Here is a 22,414-nt window from a genome sequence, read left to right on the forward strand (position 1 = left end):
CCTGGTACCCAGCACATGCTTGAGTGGTGGGTACAACTGGTTCCCTGGATGCATCCATGGGCCAGACTCTGGTGAGCCAAAATCCTTCTGCAACATGCTCCAGCTCTGTGACTGCCACTAAATCCTATTGTGCTAAGTCCTGACTTGCTGCCTTTAATCTCTTTACATTCACTGCTTCCCTTCTTGGCGTTGTTTTCCCACTCTTCCCATCCCTCCCCATCCGTGCCTGCCATCTGCAGACATGCTCATCTCCGTCCGCCTAGTCTCGTCTCACTGGGCACGAGCTCAGGCATCCTGCTCTGCCTTTACCCAGTGCTCGGTACAGGAATGGCCCTTCTTCTTCCTTTCCTTCCCTTCCCAGCAGCATCTGGGTGTTTCTCTGCAAGGCAGCAGCTGGGGGATCTTCTCGCTCCTGCAGTTGAACGTGAAATGCATCAAATCCCTGCAAGCTGTTGCAGATTGAGCTGCTGCAGCACATGGTGGGGGGGGAGTTGTGCTGCGTGCAGGTGTCCTCTGCTCTCTGTGAGCAGATGCAGCCTGGAGCGAGGAGGCTGGAGGTGTTTCCTGCCGTGCCTGGCACTTCCATTCAGGGGACTGACCCTTTCCCCTTTGGAAGGGACAATGAGGGATCCTCCCTTCCTTCTCCCATTCCCCCGGACGCAGCTGCCTGTGCAGACCAGGATTGGTGTTTCTCAGCCCCTGCAACCTCACTGTGCTCCCTCCCCGCTTGAGGTGATCGGTTTGCATAGAGCATTGCCAAGAAGGGACCAAGAAAAGCAGGCAGGGAGGGAAAGTTTCTCCAAAGCTTGGCCTCCTCACCCTGGGTCTGGCAGCCCTGTCTTGCTGCCTCCCCTCAAGAGTTTGTGTGGGAGCTGGAATCCCTGGGCAGAACAAGCCCAGATGGTGCTGGGGAACCTCAAGCGGTGCTAGAGGACCCCAAACTGGGCAGGCTTCCCTGGCAATGAGACTTGTTTTTTTGCGTTCCCGTTGTCCTCATTGTGCAGAGAGCAAAACTTACCATGCCTGAAGTCAGAGGATGGTGCAAAAGGCTGATGGAGAGGATAATGAAGGACTCTGTGTGCATGGGGCAGCTGGGAAAATGTGGGGGCAGAGGAGCCAGAGCCTGGGGAGCAGAGGGGCTTAAAGCAGGCTGAGCGATCTTGGGGTGGGAGGAGGAAGGGGAATCATGTCCACACAAGACCTCACGCTTGGTGGTTTTCCGGTGGGGTGATGAGCACGCTTGCTGCCTGGCTGCTTTCTGTACTGTGCGACCAGATTGGGTGTCACAGGGTAGCTGCTGGGAACTGGGTTGTGATGCCGGCCACTTGCTATATTCCCTGTGGATGGCCTTGCTCCCTCTGCCTGCTTGCTGTGCTGCTTACTGCCGATGAAATGCCCCTAACACCCGGATTGCAGCAGTAATCTCTGCCCTATCGCTGCTAAAGCTGCTATTATCCCCAGATTAGAGCTGGTGCTTAGATACCCACCTGTATAAATGCCGGTGACAGGCAGGGACTGTTATAAAGCCTCCCACAGCTCCTGTGCTTCCAGGTCCAGCCAGTACAAAGTGGCTGGTGTCCTGCTGTCACCTCGGGTGACCCTGGGGCTGTGGCAGGCTTGGCTGTTCCTCTTGCTTGGAGGCTGGGCAGAGTCTGCAGGGCTTTGGGGCTGGCTCTGTGCAAGCAGAGGGCATTGCTTGCTGGGGTGGGAGTGCCAGGCAGTGGAGTGTTCTTGTCCCCATTGCGTCTTGTCCCCATTGCGTCTTGTCCCAGCTCTTCAGCAAGTGTTTCTGCTTGAAGTAGAGCTCAACCCAATCTTGGAATTCTTGGCATTGTTGCAGGTTCAACAGCAGGGTTTTTGGGGACGGGTCTGACCTGCAGGCTACCCTCCTCCAGCACCATGAACTGCGATTTAAGGGCGCAAAGAACTTGTGCAATGGTAAAGTATGAGGTTTGGGTCAGTGCTGGAAGGCACCATCCTACCTCAGGGGGTGCAGGAGGTGGGAGCCTTGACAACACCTTCACGCTGGCACTTGAGGAAAGGGATATCCCAGTTTCTCTGGGTTACTGGTGCAGCTGGGGCGTTGTCTGAAGTACAGAGGGATGGAGCGTGTGGATTTCGAGACATGAACTTGCATAAACAGGATGGCAGGTCAGGACGGTGCTGTGTGCCTGGGGCGCAAAGGGTGTGTGTGTGTGTGTGTGTGTGTGTGTGTGCGTGCGCATGCATGCATGGAGGTGGGGCTGGGGCAGTGCTGGGAATGGTGATGCCCGGCACACTGGGGCTCCGCTGCCGGATTGGGGCAGTAGTGCCAGAGCAAGGGGTCCAGTCCTGCCCCTTTGGGGTGCAGAGGGGCCAATCTTCACCCACTGGTGCAAAGATGTTGGTGATGGTGCTGCCATCAGCATCAACTGATGCAGCAAGCCCTGTAGCTGGGGGTAGGGCAGCCTGCTGGCGAGGGCTCAGCCTGGCTAGGGTGACTTTATATATATCAGCATTTAAAGCACGTTAATGGTTTTAAAATGCATTGACACCTAGTGTAGACAGAGGAACTTAATAATGCTGGCAAAGTGTTAGCTGGTTATGGATTACCTTAGGGCTGTGGCTGCCACATGTGGGAAGTGCAGCTTCAACAAAGAGGCTTTGAAGAGCAGAGCGGGTGCATACTTTGTCCTGTCCAGCCCAGCATGCTTTCCTGTGTACCCATTCTGCAGGGGAACGGGGTGTCCCTGAGGCAGTGGGATGCAGCCCTCTGTGAGTGGGAGAGCCAGAGTGCCAAAATGTGGTGAGAATCGGGAGCTGTGTGGGTCACTCTTTGCATGGGGTGGGTGCCCCTCAGCTGCAGCCTCTCCCTACTGCCACAGCAGCCGTCTCTTATGCTAGTGTTCTGCTCTCCTCCCTAGCGTTTCACATCCCTCAGCCCTGTTCCCATGTGTGCAGCTTTACCTTATTATATTTTCAAACAGATTCCTGCTATTTACTTTCATAACTCGTTCTCCAGCTGCAGGACACGTGGGGTTTTTTTGGGGGGGGGAAGGACGACCTCAGGAGCCTTGCAGGGGGTCAGGGGTGTATGTGCCCCTCCCGTGCATTCTGCCTTATCCCAGCAACTGGCTCAGATTAGCTTTTCCTTCCCCTGCCCCTCCCTGTGCTCTCCTGGCTCATCTGGCTCTCTCTTCTTATTTATTGGTACATATTTTCCAGGCTCTGATTTGCCTCTTCTGCAAAGCTCCTGCTCTGCCCAGATTTGATCTCCCGATGATATCACACAGGCTTTGCTCCGCAAGGGTCTAATTTGGTGCCCGGGATGCAGGCTTTTTTCCCTCATATGAGTTTTGCTTTTCGGTCTTCTGCGTCTCTCCTGTTCTCCCTCCCTCCCTTTAATTAGACTTCTTACTGCATGGAACAGTTTGCAGTTATATATGGAAAACAGCCTACACTTTCCCAGGAGCAGGGCATGTCGGGAAGGGAAACGGCGAGCAGCCGGCGCGCTCTCCCTGGGAGCTCGTGTGTTTTTCCTATTGCAGACACACTTTTGCTGCCTTTATTTTTTAACCCTTTGGAGCAGGGAGGGGGCTCGCAGCCCTCCGGGGTTGCTTCCTCTTCCCCTTCGTGTGGAAAATCTCCTCTCGGCTTGGACTTTTCAATGGAAAAATACAGATTTGCTGCCAATGCAGTCCGGTGTGAGCGATACTGCTAGCTGGGATTGGAGAAGTTACCCTTTGCTTGGCACGCTGTCCTTCTGGGATGCGATCTGGGGTGGAACTGTGCAGGAGTTGAGATGGTTGGGATCTGCAGGTGCTGCCCCTCTGGACCCAGGAGCACCCATCCTGTCCCTCTCGCCTATGTGGCAAGAGCAGTCGGAGGGGCGTTTCTGTCCTCAGCCCTTCGCCGTATCCCCAGGGCTGCTGCCAGCCTCGGGGTCAGGATCTGAGCCCTGGGTCATCCCTCCTGCTGTCCCAGCCTGCTGCGGGGGAAGCTGGACTTGCTGGGATTCCCCTCTGGTGCATCCTGGCTTTGGGGGAACCCCTGCTTACCAGGCGGGCTATGCAACCCATCAAGCCACCTACTTTCCCCATGGTGTCAGATAAGCTCCGCTTCCCCTGCCTCAGTTTCCGTTGCTGTGAACGAGAGGAGTAGCGTTTGTTTTGGTTTTTTTTTTAATTACTGCTGCTATTTTGGGGTTTGCACGGACTTTGTCTCTTCACTGAGTGGGGCAGGAGGAAGCAGCTCATCGCAGTGCTCCAGCAGAGAAGGTTAGTGCTGCGCTCACCCAGACACCTCCATGGGCTCCCCTCTCTCCCAGCTTCCAGAAGCAGCAGATGCTTCTCCTGGCTGCTGCTGGGAGGAGGAAGTGATGGGACCTATGTTAAGCCCCCAGGGAGATCTTCAGGGTAGGAATCCCCTGTCCCTGTGTAATACTGCTAAAAATATCATGGCTGTACCCGTGTGTCCTGCCCAATAGCTCTCTCGTTCTTTGGGTGTTTTGCTTGTGGGACTCCCTTGTGCTCTGTAGGTTGGTTCTTGCCTGCTGGTATTTACTTTGTTTTAAGCTAAGCTGTTCCTTCACTTCCTAAGTGGAATGTAGAAAGGTGGGAGTTAAGACTGCTGGTACTTCCTTCCTGCTTGGGGGCTGGGAGAGGGCTGGTGCTGTGCTCAGGTGTGTTGCTGCCTCAGTTTCCCTGTCTCTGTAGGGTGGAGGGAGCCAAGTCCTGCACCCGTTAGCAAGCATCTGCACCCAGTGCTCCTGGACTGTCCCATCTGATGGGCATCTATGAGTGTGAGGCAGTGGGAATGGCTGAATGCACCAGAGCAGGGCTAAGCTGCTTAGAGCATCCCTGCTTCTCCCTTTGCTCCGCCGAGGTGGCAGCGAGGGCTGTGGCTGAGCTGAATCAGGGCTCTACCTGAGCTCCTGCCAAAGTGCAGTGTTCTCCAGCCATGCTTCTGCTCTGGGAACCACTCATGAGGCTTCTGGAGCAGAGAGCACCCATCCCTTGAGGCAGGGTTCTCAAGTACCCTGTCTTGCTTTCTGCGTAGGTCCTTGCTTTTAATCCTTTGCCCATGGCCCACGCCTTCTCCTCCTGGCTGGTGCAGACAGCTGCTCCGAGCCATCCACTAGCTATCAGCACTTCTGCTCTGCAGGGGACGGCTAGGGGAGCCCCTGTATGCAGGTGCTGTGCTGGGCAAAGCTGTGCGAGGATGGAGTGTCTGCCTGGGGATGGGACCCCCAACTGACTCCCAGCTATGATAGGATTGTTAGAGGTCACCTCTGTTCTGCAGCAGGGCGCTGAGACCGGTGGGCATCTAGGTTTGCCATGAACCAGCCATTCTGAATGCAGATCTGGGGTGCAACTGTTGCTTTACATCCATCCCACGAGTGGCCCAGCCGGGGTGGTGGTGCTGCAAGAGGAGTTGGAGAGATGCAGCCCCAGGCGTGGTTTGCTACCTTATTTCCATCATCAAGTCCTGCTCCCTGGTTTCGAGTCAGCTGAATCCCATACCTTTCCCTGCATCGCTCTGGACTTGCTCATTTGCTCTGGGCTGTAAAATAGTACTAAGACAAGCCCAGGACTGGGTCCATGATGGGCTGAAGTGCAGGAGGAGAGGTTGATCCCTGCAAGCAGAGAGGCTGTGAGGGACAGCATGGTGGGAGCTGTTTGCCCTGGATCGCTCCCTGCTGTGGCATTGCAAATTCATCTGGAGGGGTTGGGAAAGAAAGAGCTGGAGTAAAAGGCTGCCTGAGGTGTGGCAGCCGATGCCTTATAGCCCGGTGGTGGGTGCTGATGCCCACCATGCGCCCAGGCAGGCATGGAAGGAACCTGTTTCCTGGTGCTGAGCAGGAGGGAGAAAGGGTGGATGAAGCTTTGTGTCCAGCGCAGCCCTTGGTCCAGCAGCACTGGGCACCCTGAGGCTCTGCAACGCGCCAGCTCACCCTGCATTGTCCATCTCGGCGAGGTGCCCGGCGCTGGCAGAGGGGTGGCAGGAGGGGATGCTGTGCTTCTCCAAAGGCTGAACTCTCAAGGGATGCAGGTATTTGCTGGTGCAGAAGAGGCTGGGGTTTGCTTTCTGCATACTTCTGCATTCCTCCACCAGCTGTGCTACCTTGTAAAGCACAAAAGAATAATGAGAGGAGCTGGGGTGATGTAGTGCAGGCGCCAGAGAGAGAAATACCAAGGCCTTAGATGGAAACATTCCCCTTGACAGCTCGCCTGGAGACTCCCTCCTTTTTCTTTTTTTCCAACCTCCCTGAAATTCCTGGGCTGCTGCACCCTGTGGCGCGGGAAAGCCCAGGGATGTGGGCAGATTCCTGGCTGCTCTGCTGGCTTTTGCACATGGATGTGTCGTGCTGGAGCTCAGGCAGCAGAAGCCAGGGGCTGCCCTGGCCCTTGGGTTGGCTGTGAGCGCAGGGCAACAGTTTTTGGGGAGCCACGTTGTGGATCACTGCATCCGCGCTTGTTCCACACCTCCGCAGCATGCCTGGTGCTCTCCAGCTTCTTCCCAGCCTTTCACATGAGCTAATTGCTGCTTTGTGCATGCAAAAAAAACCCCCAGCAGTTTTCCTACCCTCGTTAACAAGAGGTAAAATACTAGCAAAAACGGAGCCACAGCAGCTTTAATTAGTGGGCTCATGGCAGATTCACTTGTGGAGAAGGTTGCCTCTGCCTACCTTTCACTTGTGCTTTCCCTGTGAGCTTGACCACTGGCGCGTAGCTCAGAGCCACCACCCTTCCTTTGGGTCTCTGCAGCCTGGTGGGAGCCAGGAGAGGAGGAGAATGGTGTAACGCTCCTCAGTGTGAGATGATGCTCTGGTTTCTTCCCCATCCATGGTTGCTTCAGCGCCAGTGGTTGTGCATTGTGCACCCTGCGTAGGGATGAGCATGCAAGCATGGCTGGTGGGTGACAGCTTGTTTGGGGATGTGAGCCCTGACCTGTGCCCTTGCACATGGCAGACCTCGGTGCATGAGCACACAGAGCATGCCTTGCATGTTAGCTGCCCTCTTGGCACCCGAGTGAGTTCTCATCCCACTTCCATCAGCGGGAAAGTGTGTGCCTCAGTGGAGGTGTGTAGGAGAAATACTACAGGCTCTGCCATCTGTAGGCTGGTACAATTCCTGCTTTGGCGGCAGAGGAGGGAGAGGAGCTGGAGTTGCTGGTGGTGACATCTCGGGGCCAGCATCTCCTTCCCATGCCTCTGACAACACATGTCACTCCAAGCCAGAGACCATGAGTGACAGCGTTACACATTGCCTGCAGTAATGGGGTGCTTTTGGTGTGTGTCCCCTACCCCTTGCATCACCTCCAGCGTCCCAGCTTGCAGACAGTGAGGTGCGTAGGAGTCACTGTCTCACATGAGATTTTGGGAATTTTAACTTACGAAGCCTTACAGAACTGTCGCTGCGCCTGCGGGGCCGGCAGTTCTCCCTATGGGGATGCAGGTGAAGATGCCTTTCCCCAGGTACTGACATGGATGCTGCTGATGGGTTAGCATAGGAGAAGGCCTGAGCCTGCAGCGAATTTCCACTGGAGTTGGTGTTTATGTAGTGAAAACGCTGTTTTCTGAGCTGCAGCATCAGCCCTGCTCTGTGGATCAAAGCGCTTCTGCATCATGACTTGAGTCCCCCAGGCATGGTGTTGCTATCGCTGTGCTCTGTCGGAGCTGTGTGAGGCTCCAGTGCTTCCTGGGTGTTTTCCTGGCTCCTTTTCCAGCTGCAGTGCTCTGGGGGGACACTTTGAGTCCTCCCACTCTTGCAAGAAGGCTGGGAGCTTCTTCACATTGCAGTGGAAACAAGAGGGTCTTGCAGTTGTTGGAGTCTCCCTGTGCCAGGGTTTTGGCTTTTGCCATCCCCATGTGCAGCACCGTGGTGTGTGGAGGCTGTGGGGCGAGTGTTGCTGCAGGGTTGCCGCTGAGGTGGCCCCATGGGGAGGGAAATGCCACCATCCTCTCGCTTGGGGCGCCGCACAGACTGCCCGAGACAGCACACTCAGTGAAGGAAGCGGATGCCATGAGGTAGGAGGAGGCACCGGCATGGAGGTAACATCCTGTGGGTGATGCAGGTGCCTGAGCAGGGGAGCCCTGGTCGAGGATGATGTCTGGTCTCAGCACCCAGGGGAAAGAGTGAGGAGAGGCAGATGCCAGCTTTACCGGGGGAAGAGGGACAGATCATGCTCCTTTGCTGCACCGGTGCTGGTTGGGGTGCTGTGAGTGGAGCTTATGCCCGGAGAGGTCTGTCTGGGGTGTCTGGGTCTGGCCTTATCCCCTCTTGCCTCTTCCACCTCCTCTGCTCAGGGCATGGCCCCTCTCCGTGGCATCAGGGTGGAAGCTGTATGTTCCTGTGCAATGACCTTTGCTGCCTGCTCTAATGGTCTCGATCCTGTGGCTTCTTCCTTCTTGTCTGAAAGGAGGCACTGGGGGAAGTGTTTCCTGGGAAAATCCCTTCTGGGATGCACCCCCTTCCCCTTGGGAACCAGTCCTGGCTCTCTGGACCATGTGGTTTGCCACTGTGAGTCACCATCTTGGCTCTTTCCACTTATCTCTCTCCCACTAGCTCTCCAGGTGTCTTTTCTGGGGTGTCCTGGCTCTCCAGTATGGGAGGGGTTAAGTCATGGGTGTTGCTGGGAACTGCCATCTGCACATTGCCATTTGGTGAGTGTGCAGAGGAGGGGCCTGATCCTTCTCCCGCTTCACAGGGAGAAGTGTGGGCTCCACCGCAGCACAAGGTGGAGGATTTGAGAGGAGTGATGTTTGCCACTCAATATCCGCCAAGTGTTGGTGTTGCCGTGGCTCAGGGACCACTTCTTGCTCCACATTGCCCTGGGCACATCCATTCACCTCAGCTGTGCCTCCACCATGAAAGCTGGACCTGGCTTAGCCCCAGCAAACCCCATGGCAGGGATTTCTGCCCTCCCCATGCCTGTCAAGAGCAGAACCCAAGGCTTTCATCTCTGTCAAAAGTGAGTGTGTTCTGTTTTGCAAAGGTCCTGGTGCAGGAAGCTCTGTGCACTCCCTGGCATCTCCCTGCACCTTCCTGGATGCAAGGGGCAGCCCAGTGGGGTCCCTTCCCCTCCCCAAATACTCTCCATTGGCAGCAGTGCCTGACACGTCTTTCCTGGTGATTTTCTTGGCAAATGCAGCCATTCCAGCAGCTTTTTGGCTCCCTCTCCTATTAGAGCATCACTCCCATGTGAGACCCACGGCTCCCAGCTGTGGTGGATGCTGAGCTGTGTTGTGGCCAATGCAGTGGGAAGAAGAGCCAAGAGGGCTATGCAGTCTCTCCTGGAATACTTCCCAGCGAGCAGGCAGTGAAAGGTGCTTCAGGCCCATTTTTCTGCTTTAATTGGCTATATTTGGATCCCGTGTGCCTGTCTGGAGAGTTGAGCTGATCACGGCTGTGCTCTGGGGCTTGGCAGAGGAGATGGAAGAGGAAAGTCCTTAAACCAGACCAGGGTGGACAATTTCAGGGTTTTTGGGTTTCCCTCCCCATTTGGGGTGCTGTTAACATTGAGTTTGACATGGCAGCCTCTAGCAGAAGAGGGTTTCCTGCACCCCATCCCTGAAGAGGAGAGGAGGCAAAGCCCTGTGGGTGCTGCCCAGGGGGCAGGAGGGTCCCTGAGTGATGGGCAGCACGTGGGGCTGGGATGTGCCAGCCTCTGTGCCAATCCAGCCAGGCAGCTGCTTGAGGAAGGTGATAAACTTCTCTCTAAATGGCCTGAGGTTTCCTCCATGGGCCTGATCCTGCCTGGCTGAGCTGCTCTGCCATCCCAGCAGGGTTTGTGACTCTGGGCAGAGAAGGCAGCAGCTAGTGGTGTTTCTCCTCAGCATGGTGCTTTCTCACCTGGATGGTGGAAGATGTCCAGGCTGGAGCGAGATACAGGGGGAGCTGAGCTGAGATGCAGATTTCCCCCTCCTTCCTGGGTAAAAAAAAAGCACCACCTGAGCTTGGTCGAGGCTTGCTCCATCTCTGCTAGGGGAATATGGTGGTGCTCGTGTCTTTCTGCTGGGATCCAGTCTGAGTGCACTGAGCTGAGCAGGGAGGATTCCTGCTCTTGACTGCTGACCCAGGAATAGCTGCTCAGGCAGCAGCCACAGACTGACGCGTGCTTGGCTGCTTGTGCTGGCTGTGCTGCTGGTGATGCAGTGAGACATCTCGTAGCTTGGCTGAAGGTGTCTTAGAATTGTAGAATCATGGAATAGTTTGGATTGGAAGGCAGTTTAAAGCCCATCCAGTTCCACCCCTTTGTCACGGGCAAGGACTTGTCCGACTGGATCATGTTGCTCAAAACTCGATTCAACCTGGCCTTAAACACCTCCAGGGATGGGGCAGCCACCGCTTTCCTGGGCAATTAGTCTTGTGTGAAATGTCCAGATGATTTTTTTTTTCTGACCCCTCTCTGAGCAGCTCACTTTCCTCTCCCCCAAGCTTTAAAATCCAGCAGATCCCTTTCTTTGTGCTGCTCTGCTGTGCGGTGCAGGGCAAGCACACGCAGAGGGCTGCTCCAGCCCTGGTGCTGGCCTGCGGCCGCTCTCCCCAACCAGGACGGAGGTGTAATGCAGCCGTTTATTATTCTGGGCAGGTTTGTCTGCAGCACCGCATTGGCTTCACCGCTCCTCGCCAGCCGCTCCCTCCTTCCTGGTACATGCAGGCTCCTTCTCCCTGCTCCACATCCTGGACCCCAGGTTGAGAGGATCCGTGTCCTTTCTCACTGCCATCTTCAAACTTCTTGCCTGCAGGCACGCTTGTCCTGCTTGGGGACACTGTTTGGGAGGGGGCACAGCACCGCTGGCAGCTCAGGAGGTCCCATGCAGGCAGTTCCCACACAGGGCAGTTGGGCTCTCCCACCTGCGCTGTGTTTTCTTTCCCTGCATCCCAAAGAGACCTTCAGGGAGTACTTCTTGCTTCCTGGTGCCCAGAGGCTCTGAAAATGAGTTATTGGAGTTAGGGACAGCCTGCTGAATGCTGCTGGACTCAGTTGCTCATTTAGAGCATTGGTTCTTAGGGAATCCTGAGTGCAGTTCTCTGTTTGCCTGGGATGGATCCTTCCCTGCCTGGCCAGGTCCTCTGCCAGTGGGATGGTGCAGAAAGGGATCAAGAGTGCATCTCTGATGTGGCTAGTGCTCCAACTCCAAAATGGGGCTGGAGAAGGATGCTCAAAGCAGACGGCAGCCCCTGTCACGGTCCCTCCTTTCTTCTTGACTGATGGAGTCCCTACGGTTGGCACTGCTGGAGGGAAGGAGCCTCACAGCTGGGCACTGGCTGGTGATGATCGGTGCCCTGGGGGCTCCTTCAGGGGTGATTATGGACTAGGTCATTACAGTTTTAATTAACTCTCTTTGTCTTAACCTCTGAGCTCTCCTCAGAAGATGTTTGCTGCTATGAAAGATGGAAAAATGAATGTGGTGAGGTAGGGGGAATTATCTTTTTTTTTTTTTCCTCTTAATCAGCAGGATTCTGCTTAATTGGACCTGTCAGCTCCTACCTCCTGCTGCTGGCAGCTTTCATACCTTTAAATGATAGATGAGCTCAGCTCCCTGAGTAGCTGTGGGTGACCAGGCTGGGCATGGCCAAGGATGATGAGACAGGGATGCTGGTGCCCCAACTGGTGCTGATGATCTCTGCTTGATGGGGCAGCAGCAATGTTCTTGCCCCTAGAGTGCAAGTTTGGCTGCCCCGGGAGCCACAGTGGTGTCGGGGGAGCACATCCCTATGTTCCCCATCCGTTTGGTGGCGTCACTGGTGTCCCTGAGGTTCAGTTGGTGCCTGTTACTTCCTGATAATGCTGAGAGCACCCTGGGCGTTGCTGGTGGGGAGAGGAGCTGCTCACAGAGGTGAGACCCTGAGTTGTGTGTATAAGGAGTTTACTTTTTTTTGGTCTTGCCGCCCCAGGTGTTGCAAAGCTGGTGTGACCGGGACTGGAATTGGGGTCATTTGGACCAGGGTAGTGCTGGGATGGCCCCATGATGATCTGGTGCCCGTCTGTTTGGTTTCTGAGGGCTGATGCACCCTTTGTGCTCCTGGGAAGCAGTGATGTGTGTTTTCCCTTCTTACTCCCATTCTCATCTGGCTGTTTGCTCTGCCACCTTTGTCTCAGCGCTAATGCTGCCTTAGTGGCCATTCCCCTTTTGTTATAAATGAATATTGCTCTAGGAAAGGCTTTATTTTCTCTCCATAAAGAGCCTCCCTTGAAGACTGTTTGCCTCTCTAATGCTGGAGAGGTGTCTGGAAGGATCATTGCTGGCATCTGAGCTAGGGACCAGAGCCAGAGGGCGCCTTCAGCGAGAGAAAGCCCTTTGTCCCTCTGCCCTGTGCTGCTCTGCCTGCTCCCTCTGTGTCCCAGCTGTCCCTAGCATCCATCTGCTCTGCCTGGATGCCAGTGGATGACCCCAAACCCCCAAGGAAGTGGGGAGCTGTGGAATACTCATGGTCCCTGCCTGGCTCCAGTACTCGGGTCTTGCTGGTGGGAGTGGTTTTGGCGCTCACCTGCCCTTGCTGGAAAGGCTGGTGTGTAACCTGATGGGGCTTTGAGAGCTGAGACTGAAAGCCCACTTGCTGCCTTCAAGGGGATGGTGTGAGAGCTTGTGAGCAGAGTACAGAGGGCTTCCCAAGGCACAGCCTGCGAGGGCAAAAACCTCTTCATTTTAGAGAAACACATGGGTTTTAGTGGTTTCTCTGGCTCCTGCCAAATCTCTCCACTGATTACAAGTTTGCTGGGTGCTGTGAGCCCCTTTTCATCAGTGCTGGCTATCTTGGGACCCTTCTGCTTACCTGTTGGCAATACAGTAAGGACGACAGCCTGTGGAGGAAGCAGCTATTTTCCACTGTCGAGATGTATTTTTAAACCAAACTGAATGGGAGCGGGTTTTTTTCTGGGCTGGGCAGCTGGGGGTTGAGTGAAGAACCACCTGGGTGCCCTTCCTGCCTGGTCCCGGAGCTGCTGCCGCCGGTTTTCCCCGCAGCGTGGCTGAGTGCCCATGAAATGCTTCGGTCCATACCAAGCTTGTCTGAGTTCCCTGCAAGGTCAGCTTCTGCTCATCCAATTTTTTTGGTCAAATCATGCTGTCCCCTGGAGCTGGGTGAGCAAGCCAGCACCTCCAAACCATGCTATTTCTGGTGGGTGTCCACCATTGGGTACCATTGCTTCCGCTTGTCCATCCCTCGGGGTGCATGCATTTATTAGTAGGCCTCCTAATGCTGATATTTTTGTTTCCCATCTTTGTTTTTGCAGCTCCAGTTGCTGTGGTATCCAGGGAGCCCTCCTCCTTCTGCGGGAGATGCACGCTGGTTGTTGCTAAGGTCGCCTCCGCGGTAACATGCACATCCTGTTTACACCTTTATCCGGAGAAGTTGGGCTTGGATAGAGGCACCCGCTTCACCCAGGAAGCCCCCAGGAAAGGTGCCACACTGAGCATCCCCCCATCGGACCCTCAAAGGAGGGCGTTACTGGAGCCGCGAGTCAGCATCACCGCCTCTGCATTGGCAAGATGACAAATAACGTGGCTGACCACCACCCCGGGAACTCGGTTGCTGAAGGCAACCATGAGGGGGACTTTGGTTGCTCCATGGTGGAGCTCAGGAACCTCATGGAGCTGAGGAGTGCCGAGGCAGTTGCCCGGCTCAATGACTCTTACGGTGGTGTGCAGAATGTCTGCAAGAGATTGAAGACATCGCCAGTTGAAGGTAAGTGGCCATCCTGTGGTCTCCAAGGTGTGGGATCACCCTCTCAGGTCTGGCTGGTGCTTCTGGGCTGGATCTGTGCAAGGTTCAAGCTGGTGGCTCAAGGATGGTGGCTGACCTCAAAGCACCATCCCATTGCACCAGGCCCATCACAAGCCTAGTGGAAGATGGCTCCCTCCAGCTTAATCAAATGACAGGTGGTAGAACAAGAGGGAATGGCCTCAAGTTTCACCAGGGCAGGTTCAGACTGGACATTAGGAAAAATTTTGTCACCTAAAGGGTTCTCAGGCACTGGCAGAGGCTGCCCAAGGAGGTAGCGGAGTCTCCTGTGGTGTCTGTGTGGGATGGGGGATGTGGGTATGCCTCAGCTCAAAAAACTTGCCGGTTATTATTAGTGCTGTAAGCCGAGGATTAGTGCATTTCCCAGCTGTGAGTGGGACCGGGAAGGGGAGACAATATCGGGATGTCATTAGAGAAGGGGGGAGTCCCGGTGGAAATACCAAGTCCAGGTCACAAAACAATGTGTTTGACCCTGCCAAAATGGGAATACACTCCTTTGGGGGTGGGAGGAGAGAGGAGGAGGGGAAGAGAACCAAAAAGGCTCTGCCTTAGCCTGACAGCTCTTGCTCTTTGATCCCAAGCGCTTCTTTCAGGCACTGGTGTATCTTGTGCCTTCGGCATATCGCTGCGTCACCCTCTCACTCTGGAGAAGAGCTTTGTTGCCTGTCCCAAACAGTGTCTGACTGAGTCCAGAAAGCAAAGAAAGGTTATTTCCTACAACTGGGATTTTTAGGAAGAGTGAAAGCCCAAGGCAGCCTGTGGCACCTGTGGGCTTTTGTCTCCTGTTATGCCAAGACTGGTTCTCCACAAGTGCTTCTCTGGCATGACACTGCTGCAGTGCCACGATGAGGGAAACCCTGGAAAGTTGGGAAGCTGCAGCTGAGGGCATGTCCCCTGCTTCAGTGTATCCACAGGTGAAACTTGGAAAATGGGGAATAGGGTCCATAGGCAGCTGCTTGCCTCAGAGAGCAAAGGGAAGGGCTGTCAAGCTCAGGTTGTTTGCAGCTGGAATATCCCAGGCAGTGTTTAGTGAAAGATATTCAATGTGTGGAGTGCTGGCTGTGTCTTGGTATGTGTGGTGTTGGGGCTGTTTCCCTCTGGGAGAGCTGTGGTTGACTCATACTTCACCCTGAGCCCGACTTTGCCTGCCAACCCCTCCTGAGCTGGCACAGCCCTGCCAAACCCTGGGAGCTACGAGATAGGGCACCACCGTGTGTGTGTCCCAGCTCCGTGTTGCAGTGGGCAGCCCTGTGCCAATGTCTGTACCCAATCCCGTGCTCCTTATCCCTCTGCTCCATATCCCACTGGGATGGTGCACAGCTCTGGCAGGGAACATGGAGCTATATGTTCTTTCTGGTTGTCACCAGAGGAGCCTGCCTGGGGACTCCCTCAGACCTCCTGCCCCACTGTAAAATACATTATGGTCAGGGTCTGGAGTGGTTTGGCTCCTGCTTCTCAATGCTGCTGCTCCTCCTCCATCCATGCTGCAGTGTGATGGAGCCTGGCAGATGCCGGCCACAGTCCCCTTGGGGGCTGCCTTCACACTGAGGGGTCCCTGGTGTGGTTTGCCCTCGTAGGATGGCATCTCTCTATGCTGGTGTTTGTTCAGGGAGGTCCTGGCCAGCATCAACAGGGGGATCTGCTGGGACTTGCTGCTCTGGCTTTTGTCCTAAAAGGTGTCGGTGGACCCCAACCCCTTAGATGCTTCTCCTAAAGGGGTTTGGTGATGGGGTGGCTTGGTGCTGGGTGCTGCTTTTCCACTTCCTCCATCAGCCGGTCTCCGAGCTGGGTCGGGAATGGGAGCAGGGCAGTGGTGACAGCGAAACACAGGCAGCTTCTGTGAGTCATGGATTTGAGCGTCTCCCTTCCCAGTGTCCCCTGGGTGACAGGAACGCCGCCCTGACTCACCTGCTGGCGGTAACGGCTCTCGGGGCTGCTGCCACCTCCTTTTTTTAGCCAGGGCAAGGAACGTGCTCCAGAGGCTCCTTGCCTGAAGGCTTTGCTACCCAGAAGCATCTTTCCCAAGCTGCAGTGCCTCCTCTCTAATCGGGGACCAGTTCCCTTGCTGTCACTTGTGGCATCCATCCAAAATTCCTAATTGGTGCCTCCAGGCTCTTCGTGGCTCCAGCCAAGAGGGATTTTGCTGGGAGCCTGCAGTCATGGTGTGTGCCTAGGGTACCTGCCTGTGGCTTCTGCTCTTTGCAACCTTTCTCTCTGTGTCAGCACAGATAAATTGAAAGCGCCCCGAGGGTGGGGACCAGCTCTGGGATCATGCCTGTGGGTGGGACGTGGGCTTTGGAAAAGCCACATGTGCAACCTCTCTTGCCCTGTGGCAGCATCCCATGTCCTCGTGCAGGAGCGCGTGTGTGCCCGGCACGCCTGCCTGCGGCGCACACTGTGCCTCCGTGGCCCAGGCGCCGGCATGAGTCAAGCTGTGGCTGTTAGCCATATTTTCCATTCGTCCTGCCAAGGATGTTGGGCGGGAATCGGGGCTGGGAGATCCCAGGATCCTGCTGCCTCGTCATGGTTGGGTGGGGATGGCTCGGCAGCTCTGCCAGCGTGTCTCCTCCCTGCAGTCACAGGGTGTAGTCGCAGTGGAAAGGGGGGTGCTTGGGAGGGAATGGGGTTCATCCTGCTGCTTTGTCCTGGCTGGGATGACATGGAGCTGGTGGGGAGGCCTCCCCTAAGTGGGAGGGCTTCATTCCCCTGGGAGGACATCTCTGCCAGGCTGCTCCAGGCACCGGGATGTATCCAGGGCCAGGCATTACAGCCACCTGCCCGGTGCATCTCGGGAGCTGGCAGGAGCCCTATGGGCCATCTTAAGGTGGAGAATAGGGGGTGCTCAGCACAGGACTGGACTAAGGTGGTGCTGGGCAGGGGAAGCTGCTTTCACCTTGGACCTCATCAGCTTTATTGCAGGAGTAGCCAGGGAGGCAGTGGGGCTAGTTGCTGTCTCCCATTGCTGGCCCTGGCTGGGATGGGAGGGCTGAGAAAGCTGCTCTGCTCATTTTCCTCTGCTGCAGGGCTTCAGGCTCCCCTCTCTGCGGTGTGCAGATAGAGAGCAGCATTCCCGTTCATGGCTGTTCTGCTCCTTCTCTTGCTCCCAGCACCCTTTTTCCAGCAGAAGCACCCCTGTGTCTCCTCCACTGGGTCCCAGTGAGAGCTGGCTTGGCCACACTGCCCCATCACTGCTATCTGTGGGGCTTGGCTGAGCTCGGAGACACTCCTGCTGTGCAGAGTCGCTTTCCTCGGCGGCTGTTCTTCCAAGCTGGCAGGAGAGAGGAATCAGGTGGCTCTGACAGCTCCAAGCGTTGCTTGCGGTGCCAGATTTATGGCTAATTTGATGCAGCATGTAAACAAGCCGGCCAGTGCCAACTGGCATTAACTGGCGCTTGGGTGCTTCACAAGGCTGCAGCTCCAGGGAGAGGTGGCTCAATGTGTTCGTCCCGGCCACTGTGTGCTCTCCTGCCTGTGGCTACACCAGCATCCTGCCCCACTGGCTGGATGTTCCCTGCCCTGTGGGTGAAGGACCAAAGCCTTGACTTGGGTCCCTCTGTACAGGCATGGAGCTACCCCATGTGAAGGTTCCACCAGTACTGAAGGGGGCCAGTGGTGGGGATTGCCTTCATCTCCATCTCTCCCTCTCCAGGTCTGTCCGGGAACCCAACTGACCTGGAGAAGAGGCGGCAGGTCTTCGGCCAGAACTTCATTCCTCCAAAAAAGGCCAAGACATTCCTGCAGTTAGTGTGGGAGGCACTTCAGGACGTCACACTGATCATCTTGGAAATCGCAGCCATAATCTCTTTGGGCCTGTCCTTCTACCACCCTCCAGGTGGTGACAATGAACGTGAGTCCCTGAGGTCCCCACAGCCTGGTGGGATGCTCGTGGGTGGGACCCACGTGAGCTGCTGTACCTGGTGACGTGGGAGCATGGCTTTGGGACAGGTGCTGTCTCTAGAAGGTCACCCCATGGGTCCCTGCACCCTAGTCCAGATGGATCGAGGAGCTACTTCTGCTCTCGCTTTAGGTGGTGGCTTCTCCCCACCGCAGGCGTCCTTGGTGTGGTCCTATCCATGTCCAGGGACCTGCACTGATGGACGTGTCTGGGTGCAGCTGGTGCCACAGCAAGGGATCTGTTTAGTCCAGTGGCTTCCCAAGTCTCATGTGGCTTCTCTTTTGGCTTGAACATGGACAGACAAAGCTGTCTGTTCCCTGGTACCTCCCCCTGGCCAAGGAATGCTCTTCCCAGCCATGAACCCTACATGTGGCTGAAGGATGGCATTGGGCAAGTGCCTCTTCCATGGCGCCGTATCTCTGTATCATTGGAGGAGTCAAGCAGGAACAGGGATCCAGAGATGCAGGGATGCAGAAACTCACTCAAGGGTCATGCAGTGAAGGGAGGGCTGGGTGCAGCAACTGGAAATAGAAGCCAGTTGTCCCTGTTTACATCCAACTCACTCAGCCCAATCTCTGCCAAAAATGAAAAGTTCAAAAGAGAGAAAAAATCTTCAATGCCTCCAGGGTCAAAAAAAACGTCTCCTGAGAGCAGGGGAAGCCCTTGGACCAGCTCAGGGAGGAGTAACTGTCTTCCAGGCTCCGCTCTGTGTGTTTCTCAGGGGGAAGTGAGTGTCTCATTGTGCAAATGAGTTTTTTTCTCTGACCACAGTGTGTGGCCAGTCAACGGGCGGTGTGGAGGACGAAGGCGAGTCACAGGCCGGCTGGATCGAGGGGGCAGCTATCTTGTTTTCGGTGATTATCGTGGTGTTGGTGACTGCCTTCAATGACTGGAGCAAGGAGAAACAATTCCGGGGCCTCCAGAGCCGCATTGAGCAGGAGCAGAAGTTTACGGTCATCCGCAAAGGGCAGGTGATTCAGATCCCAGTGGCTGAGATTGTGGTGGGAGACATCGCGCAGATCAAGTACGGTGAGTGAAGGTAATGGTGGCTGAGATCTGTCCCTCCACCTCAGGAGCCTGGAGATTATTCCTCTCTGCTTTGCCAGCCCTTTTGCCTTGAGGGAAGCGTTCCTCCAGTTACTCTGTTTTGCAGCTTGTGAGATGCTTCTGTGCAGATGATGGAGCTTTGCTCACCTTGCTGCTTGCCAGCCTGAAGTTGGGAGCTGTGCACACAGCTTTGGGTTTCTGTAATGGTCTGCTGGTCTTAAAAAAGATATGTTTTCACAACCACGTCCTTGTTGGTGAACATCTCCCTTAGGAAAGAGATGTAGGCATTGTTCGAAAGTGGATCCTGCTCCTTTTCTATTAGGGATATACTCATCGCATACAACTCCTGTCAGGAAAGAGGTTGGTCCAACACAGCATTGATTTTCACACAGGGCTTTTTTCTACCTCGCTGGGTGGACGATGGGATCATGTAATGGTTTGGATGTATTGGGAGGCTTTGGGAAGGATGTGGTGTTGATTCGGTAAAACCACGAGGGAAGCATTGTCTGAGCAAAAGAATATTTTTATACATCAATGAAGATTTTGGAGCTGTTTGATATTATTTTTAATACCTATGTGTTGCTTCTCCTCCCTCTAGATTTGGTCTGAGGCTGAATTTTGAGTCCTTTTGCTGACACATGAAGCCTCCTCTCAGGACGGGGCGGGCAGGGGTGAGCTGTGGCTGCCCGGGTCAGGGCTGACCCCCTCTTTGCTCCTCTCCTAGGTGATCTCTTGCCAGCAGACGGGATCCTGATCCAGGGCAATGACCTGAAAATAGATGAGAGCTCGCTGACCGGGGAATCAGACCAAGTCAAGAAATCGCTGGATAAAGACCCCATGCTGCTTTCGGGTGAGGATCCTGAGCAGCTCTTGCATGGTCAGTGCAGGGTTGGGCTGGGTTTGTGCCGTGATGACGTGGCTGCTCCCACTTCTGGTGTCCTGGTGTTGGGGAAGAGATGGCAACTGCATGTCTGTGTCCTGTCTCACTATGACCTTCCTGCTGTGCCAGGTACCCACGTGATGGAGGGCTCCGGCAGGATGGTGGTGACTGCCGTGGGTATCAACTCCCAGACAGGAATCATCTTCACTCTCTTGGGTGCGGGAGGAGAAGATGAGGAAAAGAAGGTGAAGAAAGGTAAGGAGATCCACTGAATCTGCTTTTTCCCTCCATTTGCCTTTCTCCCTTTCCTGGGAAGCATCCATTGGTGTGCAACAAGCTATGCCCACATCTGTGGGACACAGTTAGTGCCCGTGACCCTGGCAGGTATGGTGAGCTCTCAAGGGGGGAAACCCTTCACCTGCTGCGTGGGCATCATGCTGCCTGAGGAAAATCCCCCGTGCACCCAGACCTCCGCTTGCTAGCTCTTTCAGGCACGGCTCCATCTCTCGGTTCTCCAGCCAGCTGCAGCCTAGAGTTGCTGGGTACAGGGGTTTCATGGCTCAGAGGGAAAAGTGGCCACTAGCGATGCCCTGCACTGCCATGGCACCGTGCTCATTGCCCACCTCTGGTGGGAAGGTGAGTCCTGGTTGTCTGCCCATCCAGCACCCTGAGGACTTTGTTGAAGATCTTTGCTGATGTGCCCTGAGCACCCTGGGAAAGGAGGCAAGGTGCAGAGGATGGCAAGAGGGAAAGGAGGGGCTGTGTGTTGGGAGTGGAGGGCAGGAGAGCAGCCAGATGGGCTGAGGTGTTCCCAGTCATGCTGGGACTTGAATACTTTTGAATACATCTTGTTAATTATTCCCCTGCTCCATACTAGCTCCGATAACAGCTTTAAAGCCAGCATTAATGCAAGCCAGACTTGGGAAGCTTCTTCTCTCTCCTGTATCCTTGCACCCCTGTTCAGCAGGTCTGAGCTCACTTGGAGCAGCCACAAGGTGTGAGGAGCTGGCAGGAGGGAGCTGCTGGCTGGCATCGCTGGCTCTGCAGGCATCCCTGTGCCAGGGAGCCCTTCCTGGAGCCGATGCCAGGCTTGACAGGTCTCTCCTGGCAGCCGTTTCAGCTCAGGACTGCATGTGTGCTGGGTTTCTCCAGCTCCGCTCACTCTGGGTAGGCATCTGGCTCGCATTGCCGGAGTTTGGTGGCTGTGGAGCTCTTAGGGTTTAGGTGCCAGCTTGGAGGTGGGAGTATGGGGTGAGATGTGGGAACGGTGTTGCTGTTGGAGCTGAGCAGCAGCTCGCCGGGTGCCCAAGCACAGTGCTTGGTGTTTTCCCAGCATTCAAGCTCTGTGACTCGGCCCCACAGCAAGCCCAGCTCTGTCTCCTTTGCCTTGCAGCCCTTGATTTGGAGGCAGAGTGGGGCAGGGGGCTTCAGTGGCTCATCCCCCACTGTAGGGCTGGGGGGAAGGTGTGGAAACCCCTTTTTACTCAACGCTTGTTTAGACTGCAGCAGCATTGTGCTTCCTGTGTTGTGGAGGCACTTTGGGGACCCCGTGTGCAGATCTTCCCCACCACAGCCCTGGCGGGCAGAGCCCTCCTCCTTGGGCGCAGTGCTGCCCACGGAGGGTCTGCTGATCCGCTCACACCCATCGGCAGCGGGAGGCAAGGGGCAGCAGTACTCAGCATATGCTGTATATGGAGATCAAGCTCTGCTGTGTGGTTTCATCTTCCTGAAGGCCTGAGACACCATCAAAGCACTGACAGGGGTTGTAGCAGGTGCTTTGCAGGCGGGGAAGTCTAAAACCTTGGAATGGGGCATCTAGGGGAGTTGGGGAGCTCTGGACCATCCCTGGTGCCGTGAGCAGCAGACCAAGGCATGCATGGTGTCTGGAGGGTGCTGAGCCCTGCACACAGACACTACCGGAGCAGTGCCCAGTCCCCTGGAGCAGGGCTGTCCCTGGGCTGTCCCACCAGCCGGACGGTGAACATGGGTCCGTGTGCTCAGCCCTCCACCCTTTCTCTCTTTGAACAGGTAAAAAAACCGGAGCCACCGAAAATCGCAACAAAGGTAACCAGCCTCTCCATCCTTTGAACCAGCACCACACTACCTCCCTCCCTTCCTCCCTCCCTTCCTCCCTCCCTTCCTCCCTCCCTCCCTTCCTTCTTTCCTTCCTCCCTCTCTATCAGTCTGTGCTCTTTAATGGTCTGGCGGGACTCTCGCCTCGTTGTCCTGGGAGAGGGTGCAACAATCCCACAGCCGATGGCCCCAGCATGGCATGGCAGTGCCCTCTGGCACCCTACAATGGGGCTGAGCATAGCTGGGATGGGACTGGCTGCCTTCCTCAATTGCCATGTTGTCCCTGTGTGGGGCAAAGCCTCTGTGTAGGGAGGACAGGGCTGTTCTAGCAGCCAGGACCACTGGCAAAGCATCTCTTTCTTGGGCAAACCTCACCCAGGTTGATGTGAACCACAGCCATGACCTGGTGTCTCTGAAGCCCTTGCACCCATCAGAAGCTTTGCAGAGTTTGTGTTAGAGCACAGTTTGGGGGAGAGATGTGGGTCTCCTCCTGCTGTTCCCAGGATGAAATGTCCCAAGGGGCCTGGCCATTGGGAGGGAGTGGGGATGCTCCTCAGGGGACTGGGGAGACCAGAACCTCTCTGAGGTCAGCCCAAACTGCTCCCCATCTCTGCAGGGTGTAAAGCGGCCTATGGGGAAGACTAGAAAAGACCTGCCTCCATCCCAAAGCTTGGCCAGAGGGTTTCTTGCAGTGACTGCCTTAGAGGTGTGACTGGTGCAAGGGTCACATCACCAATGTCAGCTCTGAAGATGCTTTATACATGGGACTGGGTAAATGGCAGAAAAATG

At 55.5% G+C, this 22,414-nt stretch overlaps 1 protein-coding gene across 5 annotated transcripts in view; it reads left to right on the forward strand.

Moving 5' to 3' along the window:
• The window catches only part of ATP2B4 (ATPase plasma membrane Ca2+ transporting 4), a 50,953-nt gene that overhangs the window by 8,971 nt on the left and 19,568 nt on the right, over positions 1 to 22,414 (forward strand). For 4 of the 5 annotated variants that reach the window (XM_054087291.1, XM_054087295.1, XM_054087294.1 and 1 more), the window contains exons 2-7: positions 13,222 to 13,673; positions 17,380 to 17,577; positions 18,397 to 18,654; positions 19,397 to 19,522; positions 19,682 to 19,807; positions 21,581 to 21,616. In XM_054087291.1, the coding sequence (XP_053943266.1) occupies positions 13,478 to 13,673; positions 17,380 to 17,577; positions 18,397 to 18,654; positions 19,397 to 19,522; positions 19,682 to 19,807; positions 21,581 to 21,616 (940 nt within the window). In that variant the 5' untranslated portion in view covers positions 13,222 to 13,477. Of the gene's footprint in view, positions 1 to 4,233; positions 4,257 to 13,221; positions 13,674 to 17,379; positions 17,578 to 18,396; positions 18,655 to 19,396; positions 19,523 to 19,681; positions 19,808 to 21,580; positions 21,617 to 22,414 lie in introns of those variants that run through there. The other variant, XM_054087293.1, reaches the window with a different exon arrangement.

The sequence above is a fragment of the Cuculus canorus genome, chromosome 24, assembly GCF_017976375.1.
Source record: "Cuculus canorus isolate bCucCan1 chromosome 24, bCucCan1.pri, whole genome shotgun sequence".
Taxonomy (NCBI): Eukaryota; Metazoa; Chordata; class Aves; order Cuculiformes; family Cuculidae; genus Cuculus; species Cuculus canorus.